The sequence below is a fragment of the Suricata suricatta genome, chromosome 8, assembly GCF_006229205.1.
Source record: "Suricata suricatta isolate VVHF042 chromosome 8, meerkat_22Aug2017_6uvM2_HiC, whole genome shotgun sequence".
In the NCBI taxonomy this organism is placed as follows: Eukaryota; Metazoa; Chordata; class Mammalia; order Carnivora; family Herpestidae; genus Suricata; species Suricata suricatta.
In genome coordinates, this window is record NC_043707.1 from 31,187,161 (window position 1) to 31,210,507 (window position 23,347).

Here is a 23,347-nt window from a genome sequence, read left to right on the forward strand (position 1 = left end):
TGCATCCCAAATAGTATTTGCCTAAAGGCCTCTTTCATGCCTCCCACCCCCTTACAGGTTGGGAAACAGTAGGGATTATGGGGTAAGAGCCTAGGTAGTCAGACAGGCTGTGGAGGGGAGGCTGAGGCATCACCACTTACCAGCTGTGGTTCTCAAAGTGTGGGCTCGGGCCAGTAGCACATTAAAAAATTTCAATTTCTTGGGATGTACTACAGACTACTGGATCAGAAACTCTTTGGTGGAGCCTGGCATTCTGTGCTTTAACACGCCCTCCAGGAGATTTTGATGCAGCTGGAGTTGGAGAAACCACGCCTCATTTAAAAAATATGAATAAGATGTAGAGCAAACACACAGTGATTGGTAGGATTAAAAGAAGCTACATCACTCTCTCTCTCTGACCCTCCCCTGCTCGCACTATCTCTCTCTGTCTCTCAAAAATAAATTAAAAAAAAAAAGAAGCTATATCAGGGGTGACAGATCAGTTGTTTAAGTGACTGACTCTTGATTTCCGCTCAGGTCATGATCTCCTGGTTCGTGGGTTCCGGTGCAGCATCCTGCACCTCTCTGACAGCATGGAGCCCGCTTGGGATTCTTTCTCTTTCCCTCTCTCTCTCTCTCTCTCTCTCTCTGCCCCTCCCCCACTCTCCCCTCTTTCTTTCTCTCTCTCTCTCTCTCTCAAAATAAAAAAAAAAGAAGTTATGTCAAAAAAGATGAAAAAGAAGGAGAAGAAGAAGGAGAAGAGGAAGAAGTGCTGTCCACAGAGGATGTTCTGCAGTGCCTGGTCTTCAGGCTGAATTCTCAGTAGATACTTGTGGCATAAAGGAAGGAGCTATATGATGAATAATGGGGTGTGAGTGGTGTGTTTTTCCACTTACTCAACATTTACTGAGTGTCGGGTCCTGCGTGGTGTTAAAGTTAATTTCCCAGAGTCCCCAACTTTGGTAGTTTGCGGTGAAGAGTGAGTAAACTGATGGCCGCGGTGCGGGATGAGAAGGGCCCCAGCTAAGGGGTGTCTTATGGGCTATGAGAGCCCACAGATGGAAGGAAGGAAACCATCGTTGCTTCCTATGCTTTTACACATGTGCTATCTTTTGCCATCTGTTAGATGCAAAAGCCCATCTGCAGTAGAGTGTGGTCTATTTCTTATGCCTGCTTGCTGTGTGCCTTCCGGCAGGTAGCTTGGCCTCTAACAGACAGGTACATTTTCTCATCTGCAGAATGGGAATCATAACATCACACGTGGGTTTTGTCTTAAGCAGCACATGCCTATAGTAGGTTCTGGAAGATGGGATTTTTCCAGCAATCCTGTGATGTAGGTATTACATTCAGGGTTTAAAAAAATTTTTTTTAACATACATTTATTTTTGAGAGACAGATCATGAGCAGGGGAGGGGTAGAGAAAGAGGGACACACAGAATTAAAGCCGCTCCAGGCTCTGAGCTGTCAGCACAGAGCCTGATGCGGGGCTCAAACCCACGAACTGTGAGATCATGACCTGAGCTGAAGTTGGATGCTCAACTGACTGAGCCACCCAGGCTCCCTTTACATTCAGTTTTTAAGTCCAGAAGGGAAACATGTTAGAAACCTAGTTATTGCAATCTGGCCCAAGTGGTAGCATTGAATTCCCTAGCAGCCAGAGCAGAGGATGAAACTTGATGGTCCATCTTGAGAATTTCTTCACTTACATAACAGAAGGCAACCCAGTTCCTCGGGGGACCCTTAGCACAGCTACCCCCAGACTGACCCTCTGCACCTGCCCTCTCCCACTCCAGCCCCCCTCTAGGGGGGTGGTTCACTTGTGGGAAGCACAGTTGGCTTCAGTGAAGCTGAAACTGAGTCCCGAGGCTGCTTAGACTCCAGGCGCGTGGTCACAGGCCCACCTCTCATTGAGGAGTGTCAAAGAAATTTTGCCCATTAAAAAAAAATCACATTAAACAAATTCCAAATTGTCAGAATCAGGGAGAGTGTTTACAACCTAAAAAGAGTACTTTTCTCTTATTTGACATATCTTTATTTTCTCTCTCCGTGGCAGACCCTGTCCTGGGCTCTGGGGAACACGGTCCTCCTCCCAGCATAAGTGGCAGACGGTGTGGAGAGAGGAAAGGTAGAGCACCCACCACCCAGAGCCAGGCGCACTGGGCTCTAGCCTTCTGTTCCTACCTGCTGGAGGCAGGTTCTCATGAGTCTAGGTCTTCTCTGCTTTTGAGCCCCCAGGTTCTAAGAGAGAGCTAAGTCTCTGCCTGGGTAACTCTTGGGGGCAGCCTCAGGGAGGTGGTGGCAGAGACACAGGCTGAGATACAGGGGAAGGGTCTGGGGGCTGGCTTAGACTTTGACAAGAGAGAATAGAGGTCTGTGGAGACTGGGGCCCCTCTTTCCAGATTTTGGGGAGCAGAGACCTATTGCCTCACCAGAGACTCCCATAGGCTCAGCAGCAGCGGACACCAGTGGGCTCTTGGTCAAGTTTCCTTCTCTGCCATCCTGGAACCCTCTTGCAACCTCAGGTCCAAGGTGGGACCTCAGACTTCAGGTCCTCTCAGCCTCCTCCCTTTCCCTCCCACCCTGGTCCCTCCCAAGTTTCTGCACAGCTGCCCACGCTGAGGGTACCACTGGGGACCTCTTGGTCCTTTCATACTGTCCCAAACCCCCAATACCTTGTCTCTGCCCCCCATGACCGCCATCTCTCTTATCTACAGCACCTCTTCCTCCCACCTTTCCCACCCCTCACGACAGTTGCAACCTTCCTCCGCCTCCACCCTGTCTTTTCCTGTTTGGTTGGCATTTGGCAGATGGTCCTGGAGCCACTGCAGAGAGTGGAGTCCAGGAACTCTGATCCTTCTCTTCCACCAGCTGCCCTTGGGCGTGGAAGGACCTCACACCAGCATCCCTCTATGTCTGATCTAGATATTTCCCTGAAATCACCCTTCCCCCTCAAAACCCCCTAACATCTCCTGAGTGTCCAATCTCACTGAGTAACAGCGAGACTGTTTTGAGATCCTGATTCCCTGCTAAGCAGAGACCTGTTAGGATCTGTGTCCCAGGCCAAGGCCAGAAGCTTACACCAGGTCCTTTTGCATAGTTAAATTCCCCCTACAGGTGGCCCCATCTTGGGGGCTTATGGCTGCATCTTTTATGGCTCTAACCCCTCCGACCCTGCTCATGGCCTCTATCTCCTTTCTTATAACCCCAGTGGTTTTTGACCAGCCTCTCCCCAGGCTCTTTTAGGTCCTAAGCAACTGGCATCAAACTTTTATACCCTACTTTGACCTTAAATATATTCCCCCTCCCAGCCACCCCAGGTCCTCACTTCAATATTTTCCCCCTTGCAGACCCCAGCTCTGCTCCATTCTCTGTTCCCCCAACCCTGAAAATCTGTGTTTTCCCAGCTTCATCCATTTCCTCCTTCTTCATTCCTGTCTACACCACCAAGCCTGGGGACAACTTCTGCTGCCCAAGACCCTGTCCCCGATCCTCAGTGCTTCCTCCCAGAAGCTGGCGTTATACCACATCCCTGGAGATTCATGCGTAAGGAGTCTCATCCTGGCCCCCTTGATCCTTTCCCTGTTGCTAGCGGGGCTGGGCCAGAGGGCTCAGAGTCAGTGTGCTGGACTGCAGCCTGACCTGTGCTGTCCTCTCTGGATCAGGAGAAAGGGGTGGCGGGTTCAGGCTTCGATACCTCAGACCTGAACTTCTGCTGGGGGTGTCTACCCTGCCAGCCTCTAAGATTAGGCAGCATGTGAAAGAGGGGCTGGGAACATGGATATGTGTGTACCTGAGGGTGGGTCACAGCCGTTGGAAGTGCAAGGTCAGTGACTCATCCTCCTCCCCCCCCCCCCCCCCGGTGTGACAAGGACACAGTGTGGAAGTGTCTCTGGGTTGGCCCCCACCTATAAGACAGCCAGTTTGGGAGTGGGAGATGGGAAGTGAGGGTCCCTGCAGGTAGGGTTTACAGAGGGTGGTGGTAGAGGGGTTGTTGCCTCATTTCTTTCTCCTGGCTTGGCTCTATTGGAGGGCACGTTCCTATGAAGACTTGGCTCTTCCCCTGCCCCCTCTTCCTTGCAGGGCTTCTCAGCTCTGCAATGGTCTGTGGGTCATTAGAGACATCCCACTGCTACTCAAAGGCATGGTCTCTTAAAGGACCTCTGACCCTATTCTGTCTCCTGTCCCACCTCGTCCACCCATAGCACCTGGCCGAGTAGAAGCCGAGGATGACCTTGAATGAGCCCTTCCAGCACTTAGATTTACCTTCCTCAAACCAGGATCCAGTTCTGGGATCACCCCTCCCAGATGACTAAAAGGGGACACCACTACCTGGTGAGGTCTAACCTATCAAGACAGAACACAAGGACCCCTAAAGCGTGACCTCTTTCTGGGGGTCTTCTCTGTGTCTCTTTCCCTCTTCCTTCAGCATTCCCTCTTCTCTCTTCTCCCCACCCTTCCCTGGATGAGAGATGATGCTGAGCTGGGACCTCCCCAGCAGGGTAGAGATAGGGGAGGGGAGGGGAAGGGAGGGGAGGGGCAGAGGGAGGGGCTTGTTGATGAGGGCTTGGGCAGGGCCCCCTAATTTGGCAATCTCAGCCAGTGGGGTCAGGGAATCTTTTGTTTCTTCCCTCTTTTGCTTAGAGTAGAGGGGCATCAGTTACTGAACCACATTTAAAATTTCTCTCTTAACTCCCTCCTCCTGGGTTTCCCCTTCCCACCTTCTGCTGTCCCCAGGCAGGACTTGGTTTGGTGTGGCATATAAATGAAATCCATCTGTGCAGCAGAGAGTACAGCTCTAGAACATGCCACCATGAGGAGTCTTCATCACTTAGCAGTACCTTCTTAAAGGGGAGTTTTGTGGTGGTGGTTGTTGCTATTTGTTTTTATTTATTATTTTTTTAATGTTTTATTTTATTTTTAAGAGAGAGACAGAGCATGAGGCGGAGATGGGCAGAGAGGGAGGTAGACACAGAATCTGAAGCAGGCTCCAGGCTCTGAGCTGTCAGCACAGGGCCCAGCCTGGGGCTCAAACCCACAAACTGTGAGATCATGAGCTGAGCTGAAGTCAGATGCTTAACCAACTGAGCCACCTAGGCGCTCATGTTATTGTTTGTTTTTTAAGAGGAAAAGCAATTCTAAGGCTCTCAGCTGGTCTAGTCAAAACATTCTTTGGAAGAAGGGGCAGGACTGAGAGGCCTCATTCTCTCACTTCTACCTTCCCATCCTTACATTTATATTGTTTGTTTCTTTTTCTTCTTCTTTTTTCTTTCCTTCCTTCCTTCCAGAGAGGGAAAGAGCGATAGAGATAGCGAGAGCATCCCAAGCAGGCTCCATGCTCAGCATGGAGCCAGACAGGGAGTTTGATCCCATGACCCTGGGATTATGACCTGAGCCAAAATCAAGAGTCAGAGGCTCAACCGACTGTGCCACCCAGGTGCCCCTGTAAGATGCAGGTTTGAGACAATAGAAGGGCACACATTGCCCAAGGCAAGAGGGACCACCCTTGTAATACCCTTAACATTCCTAAGGGCAGGCCTAGAAATAGAAGCTATAGGTAATCACTTATTGCTTAAGGCTAGTTACACCCTATGTGAGGGTCCTGGGTCCACTCTAATTGGTTAACACTCTAAATATTGTAATTGGATAAACCTGTTGTATAATAATGATTGGATCACTGTACCTGTGTCACAATTTCCTGTAACGCCCCCTTCCCAAACTCATAAAAGCCCTGCCCCACCTTTGTTCGGGGCTCTCAGCATGGATCCACCACGCTGGTAAAGTCTGTGAGCCCGAGTTTAGGCCCCAGCGAGCCTAAGCCCGTAATAAAGCCCTTTGCTTTTGCATGCGTGACTCGGTCTCCCTGGCGGTTTCTGGGTTTTGGGGACGATAAAGAAATCTTGGGTATTACACCCCCATACTGTTTCTTTAAAGTCATTTGGTGGTGAACTTTCCACTTTCTGGAGGCCACACTTAAGCTGGCAAATAGATTGGCTTGTTCTTATCCCTGTATCTGGGCCTAGAAAGAGGTAGTGGCTAAGTTTTAAGGTTGAAATTGAGAAACTGAGCTTACTGAATTCATGGCTAGGGCTCCTGTAGGGCCATTATATCCATCAGCACAGCCAAGGCCTGGAGGTTAGTTTCCAGATTCAGCTCCAACACTTCCTATGTGCCCAAACTACCTCAGCCTCCTTTAAACAAACAAAACTTTTTATCACAGAAATGCTCAAATAATTAGGAAATGCTCAAAACTAAGGAAAATATTACAATAACCTCCCATGTACCTATCACCCATCTTCAACCATCATCCACATTTGGCTAGTCTTGTCTCCTCTATACAACCACCTGCACACACTGCTCCTCTTCCCCAAACCAACATAACTTTTTAAAAAAAATTTTGTTTTTAAAAAATTTATTTATTTTTGAGAGAAAGAGAAAGAGAGACGGCATGAGCAGGGGAGGGTCAGAGAGAGAGGGAGACACAGAATCTGAAGCAGTCTCTAGGCTCTGAGCTGTCAGCACAGAGCCTGACGTGGGGCTCAAACCCACAGAATAGTGAGATCATGACCTGAGCCGAAGCCGGATGCTCAACCGACTGAGCCACCCAGGTGCCCCCTAACATTACTTTTAATTAACATTTTTACTGAGATCATTATAAATTTACATGCAGTTGTAAGAAATGACGCAGAAAGATCCCTTGTACACTTGGTAACCGCTATAGACTGAATATTTGTGTCCCCTTAGCCCCAATCCATATGTTGAAACCTACTGTGTTTCCCAATGTGTTGGAATTTGGAGGAGGGAGGTCTTTGGGAGGTGATTAAATGATAAGTACTCTTATAAAGGAGACCCCAGGGAACTCCCTTGCTCTTCCTCCATGTGAAGACACAGTGAGAAGATGGCCATCCACAAACCAGGAAATGGTTCCTTCCTGGATGCTGAATCTGCCAGCACCTTGACCTTGGACTTCCCAGCCTCTAGAACTATGAGAAAAAAATGTTCTGTTGTTTATAGCCACCCAGTGTATAGTATTCTATTACAGCAGCCTGAACAGGGACATTTTGCAAAGCTATACTATATTATCTCAAGGATACTGATATTCATATAATACACCAATCTTATTCTGACTTCCTAGTTTGTACTCATTTGTGTGTATTAATTCTATACAATTTTATCACCCATGTAGGCTCCTGCATCTATCACCATAGTAAAGAAAATGAATAGTTCAACACCAAAGGATCCTTGGAATTGCCCTTTCATGACCACACCTCCCTCCCTCCCTCCACTTCCTCCACTTCCCTCCCTAACACCTGGCAACCACTAATGTCTTCCGTTTCTAAATTTTTGTCATTTCTAAAATGCTAGACAAATGGAACTATAGAGCATATAATTTTGGGAGATTGGCTTTTATTACTATTTTTTGGGCTCAGCATAAGCCAGTTCATCCAAGTTGTTGCGTACAATAAATGGTTCTTTTGATTACGGAGTAGTATTCTACAGTATGGCTATACCATGGTTTAGCTTTTTGAAAATTTTATATCTGTCTGCCTGTCTATCTGTAGTTATGCATGCATGCATGCATGCTGACAGTAGACAGTCCAGTGTGGGGCTCCAAGTCAGGAACTGGGAGATCATGACCTGAGCCAAAGTCAGTTGCTTAACAGACTGAGCCACTCAGGTGCCCCCATAATTTAACTCTTTACCTGCTGAAGGCCGTTTGGATTGTTCTTGGATATTATGACTTTAATAGCTGCTGCTATAACCACGTATATAAGTTTTGAAGTGCTCAGGGCTGTGGAATTAGTTACCACATTCTGGGAGCCACAGGTGCTTACTGGGTCCATCATTGCTTCTAAGGGCTTTTCAGCTTTTCAGTGGACAGAATTAGGATAGAGTTTTTTTTTTTTTTTTTTAATTTTATTGAAATGTTTATCCATTGCGAGCCGTAGGGCTAATAGGACTGGAGTGCCAGGTGGGCAGTTACGCATGTGGACTTCTACTCCATTAAACAGGAATGGGGGGGTGGGGGGATGTGGGCTGTTGGCCGCGATCAGGTCCGGGTCAGCAGGCTGTAGAATGCCGAGGATTTCCTCAGACAAGGTAGGATACAGTTTTCAATAAAAAAAATTTTTTAATAGCTTATTTATTTTTGAAACAGAGACAGAGCATGAATGGGGGAGGGGCAGAGAGAGAGAGACACACACACACAGAATCTGAAACAGGCTCCAGGCTCTGAGACGTCAGCACAGAACCTGATGTGGGGCTCAAACCCACGAGCCATGAGATCATGACCTGAGCCAAAGTCGAACACTTAACCTACTGAGCCACCCGGGTGCCCCACAGTTTTCAGTTTAAACTACAATACACCAAGGGTTCATAAGATACTTCCTAAATTCAATATGGCAGATAATTTGCATGACATCATTGATTTTATATATCTATATCTATCTCTATATATACCTTTTCTACTAGGCCAAATTTCCAGCTCTGATATTATTAACATAATTATGTTTTATTCTACACATTTTTACCTATTTTCCACATGACTACCGAATACAATTTAAGATTTTAAGGCAGTTTTTTTTAAGTGGCAGTTAATTTTGTCTTTAGGGTAGATCTTTGGAACATACAGTTAAATTAATGTGTTTTCAAGTCATTCCATTTTAAGTTAGGCCACCAAGTAGATACATACTTAGGCTCACTTATTTCATTTTACTTTTGACTTTTAGGGACTGATTTTTTAAAAATATTTATTTTTTGAGAGAGAGCAAGAGAGAGAGTGAGGATGAGCAAGGGAGGGGCAGAGAGATGGGACAGAGGATCAGAAGCAGATTCTGTGCTGATAGCAGAGAATCGTATGCAGGGCTTGAACTCACTAACCGTTAGATCATGACCAGAGCTGAAATCAGGAGTCTGAACTTAAGGGACTGAGCCATCCAGGCACCCTTTAGGGACTAATTTTTAAAAATTAATTTTTGTCATATAGCTTTGGAAACATAGGTTTCCAAAGTCAAACACACCAAAGTATATCAAGCCTCTTTTGCTTTCATTTTGTTCTCTCCTTCTCAATGTCAGTAACCATTAGAAGTTTTTGAGTCCTATTTCCACTTAAAAAAACAGTATTTACACTTGTACCTCCCTACCCCTGTCACAAATGAATAGCAGACGGAATTTGCATATTTTCTTATTCCTGTCGTCAGCAGGAAAGCCCCTAGTGCTTCACCCCTGAGATCCTCGGAAACATTTTTTTAAGTGGGAGTAGCTATGCCTTCTACCGGATTTTCCACAGCAGTTTTCGGTGAGATAAAGCATGTGAACACTCTAAAACTGCAAAGTGGTAGACAAACGTGCCTGTTGACAGAGTAATACCCCATCTGGGGAGAGCCTCAAAAGTCCTGAGTCCAACTTAGCACATTTCACACAAGACGGAAGAGGATCACAGAACTAAGACCTGCCCCAAGGAACACAGGAAACGGGCAAACGATCCAGTCTCCGAGCCTTTCTTTTCTTTCTTTTTCTTTTTAAAAGCTGTACTCAACACACAGATAACTATTTTTATTTATTTATTTATTTATTTTATTTTAGAGAGAGAACGAGCATGCATGAGCAGGGGAGAGAGCGAATCCCAAGCAGCTCCATGCTCGGCGCAGAGCCCTATTCCTGCTCCATCACAACAACCGTGAATAGAAATCAAGAGTGGGTGGCTCAATCCACTAGGCCACCCAGGCGCCCCTACAGATACCAATTTTAAAGAGACCAATATTTTACGGAGCCCTCGAAGGGGGAAAGAGTCACAAAAGGGTGCAAGGCTGAATGAGGCAGTTCTTGTCCAGGCAACCCCGGGAAGAAGCCGGGGTCTGGGATCAGCGAGCTCCTAACTCACACATACTGGGGAGCTCCGGTCGCAGTGCACAGGCGACGAAACACATGGAGATGCTGTGAAGGCACCGAGTAGGGAAGGCCAACGTGCGGGCGCCTGACCGTCCAGTTAAAGCTGTCCTATTTGACATAAAGGACTTGACACACACTCACTCCGGCTTCGAGCAGAAGTCAGATCAAGACTGCAGGACAAAGACCCACATCCAGGTTTTCAAAGGAGAAATGGTTCTGGGGATGACCGGTAGGGGTTCTAAGGGTTCCCACTCTCAAACTTTGGCTTAGGGGTGGGAGCCGAAGTTTTGAGGGCGGAAGCCCGAGGGGTGATAGGGAAGGGAGTAACGGAAATGACGCTTAGAAGCACCAATGGAGTGGGGCAGGGCCTGGTATTCCCGCCCCATCTGGGTAGGGGCAAGCGGTTTCCGGTAGCGACATCCGGGAGGGGAGGAGGGGAGGAGGGGAGGAGGGCTGGGGGTGGTGAGTTTGTGTCTAGTGACCCCTGGCCTTCGGAGAGCTTGCACTCCGGTAGCCACACCGAGATGATGGTCTGTGGGGAGCCAGAGCTGGAGTTGGTCGAAGGGGAGGAGGCCGAGGCGGCCCCAGGGCCACCCCCGGAACCCCGCACCCCGGAGCCCAGAGCCCCAGTGCCCGAGCCTGGCCTGGACTTGAGCCTGAGTCTGAGCCCCCGGTCCGAGACCCCCGAGCGACCGACCTGCATCCCTGGGCGGCGGAAGGGGCGGGCGGACCGGCGGGGCGGGGCCCGCAAGGGGCGGCAGGTGAGCTGGGGCAAGGCCTGGATGCCAGCCCGCAGACTAGCCCGCGCCCAGCTCTTCACCGCCCCGCTCTCTGCTCCCAGGTACGCTTCCGATTGGCACCGCTCTCCCCTGTGCGGTCCGAGCCGCCGCCGGCCGCCGCCGCGCCCAGCGAGAAGCTCGTGGCGCCGCAGGACCTGGGGGCGCCCGCGCAGCACAGCAGCCGGGCTTTGAGTCTCGAGTTGCAGGCCGCGCGGGCTGCGGCCGGGGGCCCGTTTGATGCCGCGAAAGCCGTGGAGGAACAGCTGAGAAAGTCGTTCCAGACCCGCTGCGGCCTGGAGGAGAGCGTGGCCGAGGGTGAGAGAGAGAGACGGCCGGCGGGGCGCGGGAGTGGGGATGAGAGGCACCGCTTACCTCCGCTCCTCCTGCGGTCCCAGGGCTGAACGTGCCGCGCTCCAAGCGGCTCTTCCGAGGCCTGGTGAGCCTGCAGGTGCCGGAGGAACAGGTTCTGAACGCTGCGCTGAGGGAGAAACTGGCGCTCCTGCCTCCGCAGGCCCGAGCCCCGCCCGCAAAGGTGAGGGGCCTGGGCTTTGAGTTTCTGCCTTGTGCCCTCCTCCCCTTCCCGAGTGTAACCTCGCTTTGGGCTCCAATTCCCAACAGGAGCCACCTGGGCCAGGGCCAGACATGACCGTCCTTTGTGACCCAGAAACATTATTTTATGAGTCTCCACACCTGACGGTGGACGGTCTGCCGCCCCTCCGTCTCCAACTCCGGCCCCGCCCTTCAGAGGCTACCTTCCTCATGCACCGGACACTGAGGCGATGGGAAGCATAGACGCGAAGGCTCCCTGGATTGCTAGTTCATATTTTTGTGTTAAAACCTTTCTCAGAATAAAGTGGTTTTTCTAACAAATGGGACCTTTCTTGGGAGCCTTAAAATGAGGTCAAGCCTCAGGTTGGAAGCTGTCTGGAAGTCAAGTTTTTGGTGTTTTAGGAACTTGGTAGTGATACCAGGTTGAAAACTGTCCCTTCTTCCTCCCAACTTCAGTCACAGACACCACATCTGTTCCTTTGCACTACTTATTTCGGATCACTTTAAAATGTGTTTCAAGTCTGTTACCCTTAGGGAGGTCTTCTTCCCCAATTACCCAGCTCAAGGAGCCTGTAAGGCAACTAGCCATTAGTACCCAGTTATTTAAATTAGTTCCTGGCTTCTACCTCTAAGAGCCTTCTCGGCTTGTTTGACCAGATCCAAGAATGCTTAATAGTTGCTGAATAGTCAAAGTTCTAGAAACCCTTGACAAGATGCTAAAGAGCTTCACGTTAATTGCCTATTCATCTAGTTGCACATTACAAAACAGGTGGGTGGTGGGTGGTCCTGGGGGGGGGGCAGTCTGGTTCATGGTGCTGTTTTCTAATTCCACTTCAACTCCACTGTTCATTCTTCCTAAGTAAAGGTGGCCTTCTGTCCAAAGCTCCCACAAAAAAATTCTTGTAAGTTTTTTGAGGGGAGATGGGCTTACCCCACCTCCCAAGTTTCACGTAAGAATTCACATTGTATCCCTTCTTCCTGACTAGTTTTGTGTGTAGATGTGACTAGCATTCAACACTCACTGAAAAAATCTGTCCTCTTCCTTGAGACTCCAGTTTGGGTAGAGGAAGCCCAGGTTCTACTGGAAGGCACCATCCCTTCCCCACCAGTTAGAAGTGCCAGAAACCAGTGTGGGGGCCACTGCCCTGAACATCAATTTATTGTGCTGTTCTTACATTCCAGACCCAACCCATTCTCCCAATGGGGGTCAGCAGAGGGAAGGATTTTCACAGTACCTGCATGCCTTCCTGCCAAACATCCCCCTCAACCCTCAGTCCATCCTATCTGTGGTCCTCTGAAACGCAGCTAGGGACGAGGGCTGAGGAGAAATGGGAATCTCCTTTGGAGAACAGAAGGAAGAGGCTAGAGAACTTGATACCTGCCACCTCCCATACCCGAGGAGAACAGGTCAGCAAACAGTCCATGCCATCCAGCCCAGTGAGCTGGGGGGAGGGGGAGGTTGGAGAAGATGTCGGTAACTCCAGCACAGATGGGCTTGCTGCAGAGGTGGACGGAGGCGGCTGGGGAAGCAACATAAGAGAAGCTTTCTTTGCAGATCCGAGAAAGGAAACTATTTTTGGAGCCAAAAAGGAAAGACCTTGGGATACTTTCCTTTCCCCCAGGTCCTTAAGAGCAGTAGGCAGCTTCTTCACACTTTCTGTTCAGGGGGCCACTTAGTGGCTGGGGGAACGGGCTTTGTGGAACAGGTACACAGAACGCTGGAAGCCTGAGGAGAGAGTATGCAATCAGTAGGGGTTGGCAGGACTTCAAGACTCCATAGGGTCTGCAGCCTTTCTGTCAGGGCCAGCCTCGACATCCCCTCCCCCTTGAAGCCCCCCCCCAACCAAGTCAGCCAGCCTTACCTCTGGAGGTGTTGTGGGGTGTAGCCACAAGCTCATAGCTGGAGAAGCCCACCTCTGGGGAGGTCAGGTAGGAAGTGAACTGCTCTGGCCTCAGCTGGATTCGATAGTAGTTCTTATAGATTGTTTCCTAGGAAGAAGAGCAGGGGATCACTTCAGCCTGCTGGCTCTTCCCTTGGCATGGAATGGTGCCCACCCAAGGGGCCTATTCACCTTGTTCAGAAAGTACTTCTCTTTCTGCTTCCTTGAGGCCTCTCTTGCCTCAACTAAAAGAAGGATATCCCAACTTCCACCCAAATCCCAACTCACCGAGAGAGTCTTTCTCTTGCCATAGGATGACCAAGGTTGGGGCTCTAGGACCAGGATGCCCCCAGGACGCAGATGCCGGTAGATCCGGCGAAACATGCGCTTTAGCCCCTCATCTCCCCAGTTCAGATGCACCCACTTGGTGAGGCTGAGGCAGAGCACCACATCATACTCGGGTGTTTGGGCCTCCACCAGCTCATCTCGATCCAGGACATAGTTACCCTGAGGGCAAGAATTGGGAGCAAGGTCAACAGAGGCAATAAAAAGATCCACTGCCCCACACAACCCACCCTGTAGCCTCTGAGACAGAAAGTCCTACAGCCTCACCTTAGCCCTTGGCCACAATCTTCTCTGACACTTGTCAGACTAACTCCCAAATGGTGCCCTCTTTGAGTCTCATTTTCTTTTTTTCTTTTTGTAAAGTTTATTATTTTGAGAGAGAGAGGGAGAGCGAGCGAGCGAGCAGGGGAAGGGCAGAGAGAGAGGGAGAGAGAATCACAAGCAGGCTCTGCACTGCCAGCGCAGAGCCCAACATGGGGCTTGAACTCACAAACTGTGAGATCATGACCTGAGCTAAATTCCAGAGTCAGACTTTAACCTACTGAGCCACCTGGACATGACCCCCCCACCCCCTTAACTTTAAGTAGGCTTCACATGGGGCTAGAGACCAAGAGTCCATGCTCTATCAACTGAGCCAGCCAAGGGGCTCCAAGTCTCATTTTCTTGCTTTCCACCCTCCTGCCCCTTTCTGATGGTGATAAGCCAAACATAAAATGGGAGCCTGGATAATTTTAAACTGAGCAAATTACCCACAAGGTCTCCAAACTGGTGTGAAACTTCAGGAAAAAAACACCGGTTCTGTACTGTACTCCATCCAGTACTTATTCCTACCCCACAAACATTAAATTGAATTACTCAACATTATGTAAAGAGACCTAACAAGTTTGAAAGGGAAACTGCGGTTCCTTCCCTGTAGTTGAGACTGGCAGAGTTCTAGGCCTGTTTCCTTTCTCTGAGAGAAGTGAAGAGCCCCATCCCTTTGGAAACCCTTTCTAGATGATAAGCTCATCAACACCCTCTGCTAAGTCCGTTCTTGCAGGCTTAACCCAACACATCACCAACTGTTCCTGCAGATGGCCTAACTGGAATGTTTTACAGAGAGCTTTGTGCAGTCAGAAGACAGACACTCTCAAGACCCAATACCCTCCCCTCCTGCGGAGGACTCTGACTCTTCCCCATCCCACCATCTAGGGTAAACATGAGATGATCTAAAGGCCAAGACACTTAGGATCCTGACCACCAACACTCTGCAACCAAATCTGGATCTAAGTCCCTCTCAAAATATTAGTCAGCCACTACCCTCCCTCTCCTCCCACCCCAAGACATTCCATGTCTGACACCTATCCTTTCATGCACCTTCATCCAGTAGGTTGGAGAGCAAACTTTCAGTCTGGACCAAATCTACTAGTGAGCATCACCAACAACCCCCAAGGGAAGGTGGACTGGTCTGGATTACAGTCCAGGCCGGGAGCAGGGCAAAAGGACTCAAGGACCCCGTCTTGGAGCCAGCAGTCATGACAAAGGAAGGCAGAGCTCCCAGTTTTCTAGGTTATAGGAGAGAGCCACTCAGCAGAGGTCAGATTCAGACCCTTCTCTTGATCTGGCTCTCCCAGCAAGGAGTGTATGCAGGATTCCCTCTGGGTCATAATTTTCCTGTCTTGTTCCCATTTAATCTCATCTTCACACCTGGCCCGTATCCCAAGAGCCTTCAGACCCCCTTACCGTGACGAAGACAACATTGTTGGGGAAGACTGATGTGTCTGCTCCATCCAAGGGCACTTGGGGTGCAGCAATGGGACCCCGGCTGGCTGTCAGTGAGGCTGGGAAGCAGCTTCTCTTTCGGACGGTTGCAGTCCCTTCCTCACTCTCTGCCCCTGGGTCCCCCTCAGAAGTCTGGGGTGGCAGACGCAACTCCTCTGACAGGTAGTGTCGGATGTTTTGGCGGGCAGAGTGGATGAGCCGGGAGTCGATATCCAGGCCCACCATGAGGGATGGGCCCCACTTACAGGCAATGCTCAGGGTCAGGTGGCCCACATTGCAGCCCAGATCTAGGACGTCCCGACCCCGAAACCACTCAGGCTTCAACACTCGCAGGCGCCCATCCTCACAGGAAGGATTGCGGTAACCATAGTACTTGCAGTAATTCCCATACTGGAACTTGCACTGTTGCTTTTTGAAGATTGCTGCAGGCAGTGGGTAGAGGTGGTGGTGGTGGCGGCCTCCCCCACTCCCTCGGCCCTTTTCCTTGGGAACCTGGCCTCCACCCCTAGCCCCTGCCTCTGACTTGCTGGAAGTCCTGCGACGTTTGCGATGTCGTGAGGAGGAAGACGGGGGTGCAGAGGTAACTGAGGCAGCTGGAGGGGCTGAAAGGGAGCCTGAGGGACCCTGTAGGGCAGATGGAAGGGGAGACACGACCTCATCCCTGCAGTTGATGGCTGTGTTGAGTTCATAGGGCTGAGGGGCATCCCGGTTCTGGCCCTTATGCCGCTGCTGCTGTGTGGTGCCCTCCCCATGGAGTGAGGGAGTGAGGGGGGCTGTGGGGAGCACAGAGTGGCTATCATTCCCTCCAGTTGCCTGCTGCTGCTGGTGGTGCTGTCCCCGGTGTCTATGCCGCTTCCGACCAGTCTTGAGTGGCGATGCAAGTACTACCTGGGCCTCATCAGTGCAAGTATTGAGACTGAGCGGGTCAGTAATATCTTTGGGGATGAGAATCTCCACTGGATCTCGCCCCTTGGCCGGAAGTGGAGATGACTTAGGGGTCTCTGCATTGAGTGCGCGGCTCACTTCCTCATCCAGGAGACTATTCAGGTTCAGTGGATCAAAGATATTGCCCCCCAAGAGAAAGTTGGAGGGTAACACAGAATCACAGTCTGAATTAACCCGCCTGCGCCTCTTGAAGGCCGGATGTTTGAAGCCTCCACCACCCCCTCCTACATTACAACTATTTCTCCTCTTGCCCCCACCTCCCCCAGGGGGCCGATGGGGCTGATAGCCATTACGGGGCCGAGGAGGGGCAGGGGGGCCCAATTCTGTTCCGCCCCCTCCCCGTCGTTCCTCCCCCACCTCAGGTGGAGCAGCTCGCCCGTGGTGATCGGACAAGCGGGCCTCCCCGTGCGACTGCGCCTGGGGGCTGTCCCCTCGATGCTGCTGCGACTGGCCTCCCCGAGTGGATGTAGCCCCAGGGCTCTCCTTGCCAGCCCCAGCAGCTGGGGCCCCCGCCGAATGCGCGCGCGGGCCCGGCCCACGCTGCGTCCCGCCGCAGAGCTCCCCGGAGGCGGCCTCTCGGTGCGGTTGCACCGTGGGGCCGCCCCCTCCGCCCGACTCATCTTTGAGCGGCGGCGGCGGGGCCGGCACCAGAAACAGCTCCTTCTCCGCCGCCATCTCGATCATTTCCTCCCCTTATTCCGTCCCTGGCAGAGGGCAACGAGGAGGGGACTAGGGGGCTTAACCCCCCTCCCTGGAACGCGCTCCCTTCCCCCCCTTCCCCGAGTGCGCGCGCAGCTCTGCTTTTTCGCCTAGTCTCGCGCCCAAGCACCTCCCCCGAAGCGCGGCCCACTCGCCCGCGAGACCAAAACAAGATGCCCGCGAGAACCGAACAACTCGAGGAATCAACCGCGCGTGCGCCGACCCCTTTCTCCTCTACCACTACCAATTCGCCGCGAGCGCGCACTGCTAGAGCGCGTTCCTCTCGCTCCTGAACCACGCATGCGCACTCCGCCACCACCCTGGTTGCGCGCGCATCAGAGTACGAACCAACTTAACGGCTCTGGGAGTTTAAATATAGCCCACCTCAGCCCTCCCCAAAGCCCACCACTCCAAACTGACACCCTACTTCCCTTCGCAGCTATGTCCGTCCCTACTGATATCCTTTGTCTCTGCCGCGCGATCCCACCCACCGTAGGCGGGGGACGGGGAGCTGGTGTGAAAAGGTCTCCTTGACACCCGACCCTTGTTCCTGAGGAATGAGTCTCAGCGGTCTCCGCCCGGCTCTAAACCCAGCAACCTCCCTACCCCGCCTCCTTCCTCCCCCTAGCGGGCAGCGCCTGCGCACACCCTTTTGGGCTTGCGCGGGTAGAAACAGCACGTGCTGGAGATGACACCCCGCCCTCCGCTCTAGGGGTGGGGACTGTTACGTCGCTTCCTCAGATTTGGTTCACGCAAGTGCGGCAGCACGATCCGAAAGGGGCGTGACCAACGAGCGGGGCGGACCTCATGAATTATTCATATTTGCTCATTTCCCCCCCGCCCCCCGCCGCCTACCTACTTAGAAAGGCTTCCCAGGGAATAGAGGGGTGAACCTAAAAGTAAAGGAAGAGGAAAGGAGCGTACAGACGGTTCTCCTACCAGCTGTTCTCAGCGAAATACAATAAGTCATTGTAACTCACCCCCCTGAGAAATATTCTCTGCTGAACAGAAAAAAAAGGCACTAAAACAGCCGATGTTGTCCAACTTCCTCTTCCCCCGAAATGGCCGAGTCGTTCTCTCGCTCCTTCGCCTTACCCCAAACGCGATCACCTGAGGACACCACGCCCTCCTCTCCTCCTCCACATTCACAGCCCAGTCACCAACACCTCCTCCCACCACCCGACGCCTGTGTGCGATCCCCCAGCTTTCAGACTGCAACCCCACGCCCACCACGGCCACCAATAGCAGTACACCCACTACTACCACCGCCACCTCTCACGCAGGCCTTCCCAAGCACACAGTGTCTTTGCGCAGCCTTATATAAAAACGAGTGTGGGCGGGGAAGAGGGTTGGTCTGCTTTGGGCCCCCTGCCTCAGCCAATGGGGAAGAAGCTATTGGGCGCCGTTTCCACAGGTTGCGCGTTCTTCCAGCCGCCAGGGTTTAGGGAGCAGGTCCTTGTGGCAGAGAAGGCGGGAGAGGCGAGGGTGGGGTGGCGGATAGTGTCAACTAAATTATCAAGATAGAACGTGGAGGAAACTAAAAGGAAGCCTAGAAATCAAGAAACGAAAAGAGGAAGGAATAGGCACAATAGGGCAGATAGAAAAGTTAGTAAACGGAAGATGTGCTTCACGAACGATCAGGCGCTGCTTCTGCCGCCTAAGAAAGTGAGGCTACTGAGGATTATGGGATTTGTGGTTTCATGCGGCATTTGGTTGCAAGATGGCGGAAGCGACAACTGCGCAAACGCTGAAGCAGCTTCAGCTGCGCATGCGCCTCAATCCTGGGATCACGCCCCTGGGGTGGGAACCGAGCTTGTGCTTGGCCTCGCGCCTTTCCTTGGTGGCGGGAAAGCTGGGTCGAGGTTGGCGGGGCTTGCAGAATTGCTGCAGTCGCTCACTCTGCTCTTCGCCTTTAGGTCCTCCTCGTTCCAGAAGGTAGCTGGTTCTGCTCTGGTCGTTGGTTAAAGTGCTGGGCTCTGCCAATCCTCTGTCTCCTGAGGAGAATTTTCTGTTCAGGGCAACAACCAACGCTTACCCTTCCTTAGAATTTCTAACCCCCGTAAATCTACCCGCAACAAACAAAAGTAACCCGGTATCTTGGAGGGCAAGGACGGACAGAGCGGGAACGAGGATCCTGGTGCCTCCTCCACGGGTGGGGGAGCGGGCGCGAGCCGGCAGCTGAGGGGAAATTCTCTCGCGGCGGGGGATTCTTGAGGTGGAAGAGAGGCTGTTTTACCTACTGAGGGGAGTTCAGGACTTTTTACTCCGTGGTACCTCTGATATTAATTGCTGCCCTTAAGAGAGACTTGGTGAGAGAAAAGAGGGAAAATGGGGATCACCAAAAGTTCTAACCGCTCACTGGTTTGAAGGGTGGAGTTAGACCTTTTACTGTTGTAGGCCTTGGCACCCATGGGGATCTAGGGGTTAGGAGGAAAGTGAAAACAACACACAAAGGCGAATGTGAGGGGGGTAAGGGACACCTGTGGAAGTGTTGCTGACGGGAGACAGAAAGAGAATATCAGCACTCAGGAAAGAAAGCCTGTACTTTGGGCTAAGTGGCCACGTATTTGTTCTTCCTTGCCCTCTGAGCCAATAAGCCTTAGTTCACCATTAATTTTCTTTTAAAGTTTGTTTTTGAGAGAGAGGGCATGCCTGTGTGCGTGCGTGGGGGAGGGGCATAGAGGGAGAGAGAGAATCCCAAGCAGGCTTGAGGTGTGTGTGGGGAGGGGAGGGGAGGGCGTGTTTGAATCTCACAAGCTGTGAGGTCATCACCTGAGCCAAAATCAAGAGGGGGGGCTTAACTGACTGAGCGACCCATCCCCCCCCATTAATTTATTGATAGCGTTCTGTACAAGGTTTAGTTTAGGTGGTTACCGCAGTAAGTACCTTGTTATGTTAGGTATGGGTAGTGAAAGTAGCTGGAATCCTGTTTTTACCCTCTTTCTTGTGAAATCATGCTTGCTGAGGAAGAAAAAAAAAGGAGAGGGGCGGGGGCAGGGGAGAAAGAAACCCTATGGTTCTTAATGGTGGCTTGAGTCCCCGGGCTAGCTCAGTCGGTATAGCATGAGACCCTTAATGGTGGCATGAAAATAAGCAAGAGTCCACATGCTGTTAGACATTAATGTCAAAGGGAAATCAGATTCCAGCATAAAGGAGATTTTAAAAACATTTCTTAATGTTTATTTTTGAGACAGAACATGAGTGGGGGAAGGGCAGAGACAGAGACACAGAATCTGAAGCAGGCTCAAGGTTCCAGGCTGTCAGCACAAAGCCTGAGGCAGGGCTCAAACCCATGAACTTGGAGATCATGACCTGGAGTCAGAAGCCTAACCGACTGAGCCGTCCTGGTGTCCCAGCATAAAGGAGATTTTTAAATATAGTTTTCCAGGTTCATGGAGCCTGGGTAGACTGTGTGTCTGAGGACAATTCTAAAGGGGTTGCTTTTATTCTCTTAGACAAAGATTCTGAGAAAAATATAAAGACGAAATAACTGGGTAGTAAAGAGACAAAAATTTGTGAACATATTCTAAATGGAGGGAGGAGGACTAATGATTTTGGAAAAATATTGACAAGATTGAATTGTTATTTGGCTAGATTTCTCAACTTAACTGGTCTCAGAACCCTCTTATATTCTTAAAAGTTACAAAGGACTCCAAAGATTGTTTTATAGCTATGTATCTTTCATATCTGTTGATATTAACATATTAGAACTTAAACTGAGAACATTTAATTACTTATTCATTTTAAAATCATAAGTTATAATTAATATATGTTGACATAAAGAACATTTTTATGAAAAACATTTTGTTAAATGAAAGAAAATTTAGTGTGAAGAATGGTGGTGTTTTACGTTTTGCAAGTCTCTTTCATGTCTGGCTTAATAGAAGACAGCTGAATTTTCATCTGTTTCTGAACTCAGTCTGTTACGATATCTTGTTTCGGTTGAAATGTATGAGAAAATCCAGCCTAATACAGATAAGCAGTTGGAACAAGGAGGGGAGCCCCAGGGGTCTTTGGATCACACTTTGAAAACTGCTGAGGGAGAGGATTTCATCTTAAAATGACTGTGATGATGGCTTTCAGTGTTCTAAGTGAAGGAAAATCTATTCCTTTTTGGAACACCTCATTCACCTTCCCTTGGTTCCCTTCATTCATTATTTCTAAGTTCTTTTCCCCTTTTTAGTCATCCTTCTTTCTTATGTTGAGTGGTAGGGTCTGATTTATGAAACTTTCTTTTATTTTCATACTTAAAGCTTTGTTGGATTTCCCCCTCTCTGTTTCATTTGAAGTAAAAAAAAAAAAGAAAACAAACCCCTTCAAATGTTATTCCTGGCTCTAGAGCCCTCAGTTATTTAGTAGCTAGTCAGATGAAAATTGGTGGTAGTTTGTGTGCTTATTAACTGTCTGGTTTTAAAAACATTTCTTTCTTTGCACTATGTTTTAATATTCCTTATGTGGAAGAAGAAAATTCATCTGAAACAGAGGAGCAGACTTGAGTTGTCATAAAGTAACTCCTGGCTTTCCCTTCTCTATTAATCAGGTTAGAAATTTTCTTTAAAAGTAGTGTTTTTCATCACCCTCCACTCTAAGGGGAACTATTATATATCACTGCTTATAGATTTACTGCATTTTATTAACAATGATCCACAATTTTATCCAGTTGGTACTGGGGCTCCAGTAACACTCTTTGGCCTGGAGAGGTCAGTATAGGTTTAGATAATTATTTGAAAATAAATAATGGAAAATTTTGTGTTATCAGGTGGGTCAAAATACTTTATATAAGGAATTCGGAATTCAAAAAAATCACTTTTGAAGTGGCAATATAAGTATGTTTCAAAATGCTAGAGATATAGAAGGGGTTGTATTAAAACACTTTCTTCCACCTCAGCCACCCAGTTCTATTCCCTAGAGGTTAGTTTCTTGGGTATTCTTCTAGATATAGTTTATGAGTGAATTTAAGTATATTAGGTAGATGTACATTAAAAAAAATCAAATGTTGTCCTCTCAAATACACTAATTTTCATTTTGCTTTTCCCCTTTTAGAATAGCTCATCTTGTAATTTATGTTACCTTTATAGGGACTTCTCATGATCTTTTTTGGAATTCTGGAGTCTGGAAGAAGATATATTTGTTATTTGTGATCAAATAAATATTCATTTTTCAGCCTAACTGTATTCAGTTTCTAGCTTCTATTTAGAATTATCAGAAAGAAGACCAATTTTCTGCAGTGTTTCTTTTTCAATTTCCTACTTGGCTTTTTCCATAGAGTAAATAGACTTAGGGGTTGGTGGTGATGAGTTAAGATGAAAACGAAAATGTGCCCCTCATATAAAAGAATATAAAAGAAAGGTAGTTGCTGCAGAATTTTTCACATTTATAGAAGTAAGACAAGGAACAAAAAATACCAAAAGATAGTTTGACAATACATTTAGCTATGCTGTGGATACACTAAGTCAAGCCCCAGATACCTTTTGAATTCATCTTGGGATCTAGAGTGAGGAACTTTATACCCTGAGCAACCAAATGTTTACTATAATTTGGTCATTTGAGGGTGTTAAATTTTTCACCTTTAAAGGGAGATGTATATATATATATGTATATATATATATATGTATATACACACATTTTATGCTGCTTTTGGGTCTCTTTATAGTGGGAGATTACAGAGTTGGAAGATTGAATTCAGGTCTAGGGCCTTCAAATTATTCAAAACCAACAGCTAGAAATAAAATCATTGAGAAGAATGGATGTGTTATTAGTAGAATTAGTAGAATTTAGAGGCAACGGCCTGGGTTCATCCTTAACACTGAGGGTTTGGGCAAATCGCTTAACTGCTGTTTGCCTATTTTTTTCACCTGTAAAAAGGGGAGCTGGCATTTTATGACCTCTGCAGACTCTCCCAGAGGTACAATACTTGTTATAATTGTTATAAAAATAAGAATGGCTTGTATGCTTTAAGCCTAAAGAAAACTGGGTAGAAGAGTTATAAGAAGTTTAAGCTGATAAAGCACAGAGCCTGACCAGGGGCTCAAACCCATGAACCATGAGATCACAACCTGAGCTGAAGTTGGACGCTCAACCAACTGAGCCACCCAGGCGCCCTGAAAGAAGAAAGTTTAAAATCCTGTTCATTCAGTCACAGCAGTTAATTTCTTTTTTTCTAACAGAGGCATAAAGAAAGTGTAGCTCCTTGAGCTGAATGATGGCAATGTCACAGAGTAAAGAAGGTGAGTCAAGAGTGAGGGAGATTCATTTTTTTTGTACATTTCTCTAATTTTTTTCTTTTTTCTTAGTCCTTGGTCTTGTAGACACCCTTCCCACCAAAGGGAAGCTCAGTCTATATATCTTTAGTATATACTTTTAAAAAGTTACTACTTTTCTAGAAACTTTGAGTGAAATATATATGACTTAGAAGTAGTCTACCTCAAGAAATATATGAACTCGTAGGGAGACAAAAGACATTTAAATATCTATAACAAATTTGTGGTAAATGCCAGTAGAGAAGTATCAAATGTTATGGAA

The 23,347-nt window shown here is 49.0% G+C and overlaps 3 protein-coding genes across 3 annotated transcripts in view; 2 read left to right on the forward strand and 1 right to left on the reverse strand.

Moving 5' to 3' along the window:
• The first annotated feature begins 10,302 nt into the window (after positions 1-10,302).
• PPP1R35 (protein phosphatase 1 regulatory subunit 35) lies at positions 10,303-11,516 on the forward strand. The gene is made up of 4 exons (XM_029947618.1): positions 10,303-10,628; positions 10,709-10,961; positions 11,042-11,178; positions 11,265-11,516. Exons 1-4 carry the CDS (start codon positions 10,392-10,394, stop codon positions 11,436-11,438), a joined length of 801 nt encoding a protein of 266 aa, XP_029803478.1. The 5' UTR covers positions 10,303-10,391; the 3' UTR covers positions 11,439-11,516.
• An 805-nt stretch (positions 11,517-12,321) lies between these two features.
• Positions 12,322-18,113, reverse strand: MEPCE (methylphosphate capping enzyme). Its single transcript, XM_029947617.1, has 4 exons — positions 15,143-18,113; positions 13,364-13,582; positions 13,058-13,184; positions 12,322-12,921 (listed from the first exon to the last, which is right to left on the reverse strand). The coding sequence occupies exons 1-4, from the start codon at positions 16,808-16,810 to the stop codon at positions 12,869-12,871; spliced, it is 2,067 nt and encodes a 688-aa protein (XP_029803477.1). The 5' UTR covers positions 16,811-18,113; the 3' UTR covers positions 12,322-12,868.
• Positions 18,114-21,287: 3,174 nt separating this feature from the next.
• ZCWPW1 (zinc finger CW-type and PWWP domain containing 1) overlaps positions 21,288-23,347 on the forward strand; it is a gene marked incomplete at its 3' end in the record, with an annotated part of 29,092 nt that continues 27,032 nt past the window's right edge. The window contains exons 1-2 of the mRNA XM_029945738.1: positions 21,288-21,365; positions 22,993-23,052. Coding sequence (XP_029801598.1) covers positions 23,025-23,052 — 28 coding nt within the window. The remainder of the gene's footprint in view (positions 21,366-22,992; positions 23,053-23,347) is intronic.